At 38.5% G+C, this 3,715-nt stretch overlaps 1 protein-coding gene across 1 annotated transcript in view; it reads right to left on the bottom strand.

Annotated features, from left to right (window-relative positions):
* Positions 1–3,715, bottom strand: part of LOC114624305 (solute carrier family 22 member 19) — a 47,865-nt gene that overhangs the window by 42,828 nt on the left and 1,322 nt on the right. The window contains exon 2 of the mRNA XM_028771219.1: positions 3,210–3,313. Within this exon, the coding sequence (XP_028627052.1) occupies positions 3,210–3,313 (104 nt within the window). The remainder of the gene's footprint in view (positions 1–3,209; positions 3,314–3,715) is intronic.

Genomic DNA, 3,715 nt, shown 5'->3' with positions numbered 1-3,715 from the left:
AAACAAAACAAAACAAAACAAAACAAAACAAAACAAAACAAAACAAAACTGTTCAACATCCTTAGCCACCAGGGGAATGCAAATCAAAATTACTTTGAAATGTCATCTTATACCAGTCAGAATGGCTAAGATTGATAAAACAAGTGGCAGCTCATGCTGGTGAGGATGTGGAGTGAGAGAAACACTCAGCCATTGCCAGTGAAACTAAAAGCATGTACAGCTGCTTTGGAAATCAGTGTGGTGGCTCATCAGGAAGCTTGGAATAGATCTACCACAAGATATAGCTATACCCAAAGGACTATATCCTACTACAGAGATACTTGCTTATCCATGTTCATTGCTGCTATTCATAATGCCAAAAATTGGACACAGCGTAGATGCTCATCAACTGATGAATAGATACAGATAATGTGATACATTTATGAGATGAAATATTATTTAGCTGTTAAGAAAAATGAAATTATGAAATTCATAGGTAAATGGATGGAGCTAGAAAAAAGATCACCCAAAGTAAAGTAACCAAGACCTAAAGAGATAAATACTATATATGTTTTCTTTTAATGTGTGCCTTAGTTAATGTTCTGTTGCTATGAAGAGTCACTATGATAATAATAACTCTTATAAAGGAAAACATCTCATTGAAACTGACTTACAGGTTCAGAGGTTTAGTCCATTATCATCATGGTGGGAAGCATGGCAGCACACAGGCAGACATGGTACTGGAGAGGTAGCTGAACATTCTATATCTGGTTTGGCTGGAAGCAGGAAGAGTGGGGTCTGGCCTGAGCATTTGAAACCTCAAAGCCCAGCTTCAGTGGCACCCTTCCTCCAACAGTGCCATACCTACTCCAACAAGGTGACTAAGCATTCATATCTATGAGCCTATGGGGGCATTCTTATTCAAATCACCACAATGTGGTTCTTAGTTTTTAAGCTTTCCAAATGCTTACTACAATTTCAATAACCACAGAGCACATAGTAAGGACTAGGGAAGAAGAGAGCATGTTCAAGGAAGGGGAAATAGGATATACTGTTATGGAGAGACAAAGGAAAAATTATAATAAGAGGATTAAATGGAGAAGTTATAAAAGAGAAAGGTAAAGGGAGGGGCTATGAGGAAAGAGAAGCAACACTAAAGGACATTTAAAAAATTATATGTAACCCTACTACTGTAAAAGCTCCCTAAAACACATACATATATGAAAGGAATCTAGATGGAGTTATCAAATAATAGAGAGACAGTGCCCCAGCTAGACAGCTCAGACCACCAAGGAAAACCTCCACTGCCAAGAATGGGTTACATTGTGTTGAGTCGTTAGCAAAGGGGCCTCATGGAAGGCCCCAAACATCACAGAATTGAGAAAGAATCAAGAAAGAGCTATCAGTCTGTCAATCTTGTCCATGTCCAGGCTAGGAGAGGTATCCTGTGTTGTCAAGATTATTAGTTACTCTTCACAACCTCAGATCTCCTCTCTGAAGACCACACTTACGAATATCAGTGAACATGGAGAAGTCAAACTGGTGCCTAACTAGAAGGTTCATCCTTAAGAATTAGCATTCAGGGCATTAGAAGGTTCTCTGTATGCTACCCAAGGAGAGAAGTAAATCAATAAATCCTGGCTCCAAATCTGTAATCCCTGACAGGGATCTGCCTGCAAGGTGTGCTGGTACAACAGTGGCACAAATATTAAGGGAGTAACCAGCTACTTTCTGATTGGATTTAAGGCCTACTCCATGAGTCAGAATTCATATCTAAAGACTACTAAAGTGGCCCAGTACCTGACACTAGGTAGGTCATAGGGGAATACCTACTACTACCTACTACTATTCTTCTACAAAAGGAACATAGCAATGAAATGATGCCTACTGACATATTGCAAAACCCATAGATCAGTACCTTGCTCAGCCATCATCGTAGAAGCTACTTCTTACAATAGATAGGAATTAATACAGGGACCTAGAACTGGACAACAAGCAGAGTGAGAGGCTTTGGAGCACTCCTTCCTAAATGGGATTTTTTTTTATCAGACTTCTACCGTTATGGATCAAGGAACTACATGGAAAGGGATGGGAAAGACTAAGATCTTGAGGGGAAGGATGACTTCAAGTAAACTGTCTTCCAGACACAACAGGATTGATGTACATATAAATTCACAGAGACTGTGGCAGCATGCACAACACCTGAATAAATTCAACCCAGATAGGGTTCAAGTACTAAGAGAGGTAATAATCAAGATGCTAACTGCAATTTATACCCACTGGTAGGGGAAAAATAGGTTTTCTCCAGTGGAGTCTCACTGAGTATATTAACTGAACTTCAGGGTTGATTCCATGCCTATGAATAGTTGGCTAACACAAAATGATCTCAATGGCATTAAAAAAAATCCCCAATCAACTTTTGATTTCATTTTGCTTTGCTTGGGCAACTTTTTGGTCTCATTGGTCTTTTGCTTGTTTATTTTATTTCCACTTTTTTTTGGTGTGTTTTGTGAGTTTTGATCGTGTTTCTTTTTTCTTCTTTATTCTTGTTTGTTTTAAGAAGAACAACATAAAGGTGGACAGGTAGGGAGTTGAGGAACATCTGGGAGAAATTAGGGGAGGGTGAAATGATCAAAATATAGTGTATGAAAAATTCTTTTCAATTAAAAGAAAAAACCTACTTTGGCAGAAGAAAAAGTAAAAACAAGAGGCATGGCTTCCTAGAACACCCATTGCACCTTGCCCCATATGCCACAGGTATCAAAGGACATTCCACTGTCATGCTTGAGCAATTAAAACTATTTCTATTCTCTTGTCACCATGACTAGTTAGGTAGTTAGGACAAGCATGAGGCCTAGAGTCCTAGATCAAGAGTGATAATGTTTCACACTAAGTATTTCACTAAAATATTCAAATAGGGTTAATTCTATATGGTAAAACACATTTGTCTCATTCCCATAGTGAACTTCTTATCTTTCTATATCATGCAGTTTCACTTCTCTAAATCACATCCTGAATAGCTATGTCTATGTCCACAGTACAGTTTAAAAATGTAAAACACAGAACAGGGACTTTTAAATACTTAACATTTCCATTTATGTTCAGTGATCTCTAGGCTAAAAGGTACACATACGGAAATACAATCTGCAATGACTACTTCTTAATGAATAAACAATTTAGATGATGAAAACCCTCATATATAGAGAGAGCTGTAAAGCACAGACACTTACCTGTCTGATAAATGGCCACCCATGATATATCCTATAAGGATACCAGTCAGGTATATAAATTTAGCCACTGAATTCAGTGCCTGAGATCCACACACCAGGTCCCACTGGAAGAGAAGAAAATCAGAATAGCAGTCTGTCAGTGAAATTTGTTCAATTTATTCAGCATGAGCTCCACTGTGCCAGCCCCATCTTCCTCTCTAGCTTCTTCATCATCTGATTTCTATCATCCAGTCTCAGCTTAAACAAACCTGTTTCCAGGAATCTTCCTGTAATTCTGTAAGTTATATTAGTGATTTTTAACCTGTACTAAAAATTCTCGAATGGTTGGGAGGTGGTAACACATGCCTTTAATCCTAACATTTGGGAGTCAAAGGCAGGCAGATTTCTGAGTTTGAGGTGAGCCTGGTCTACAGAGTAAGTTCTAGAACAGCCAGGGCTACACATAGAAACCATGTCACAAAACCAAACCAAACCAAACCAAACCAAACCAAACCAAACCAAACCAA

This window comes from Grammomys surdaster, unplaced genomic scaffold (assembly GCF_004785775.1).
Source record: "Grammomys surdaster isolate TR1022 unplaced genomic scaffold, NIH_TR_1.0 205, whole genome shotgun sequence".
NCBI classification, from domain to species: Eukaryota; Metazoa; Chordata; class Mammalia; order Rodentia; family Muridae; genus Grammomys; species Grammomys surdaster.
Note: the sequence above shows the minus strand (reverse complement) of the source record. Positions and strands in the feature narration are given on the sequence as shown.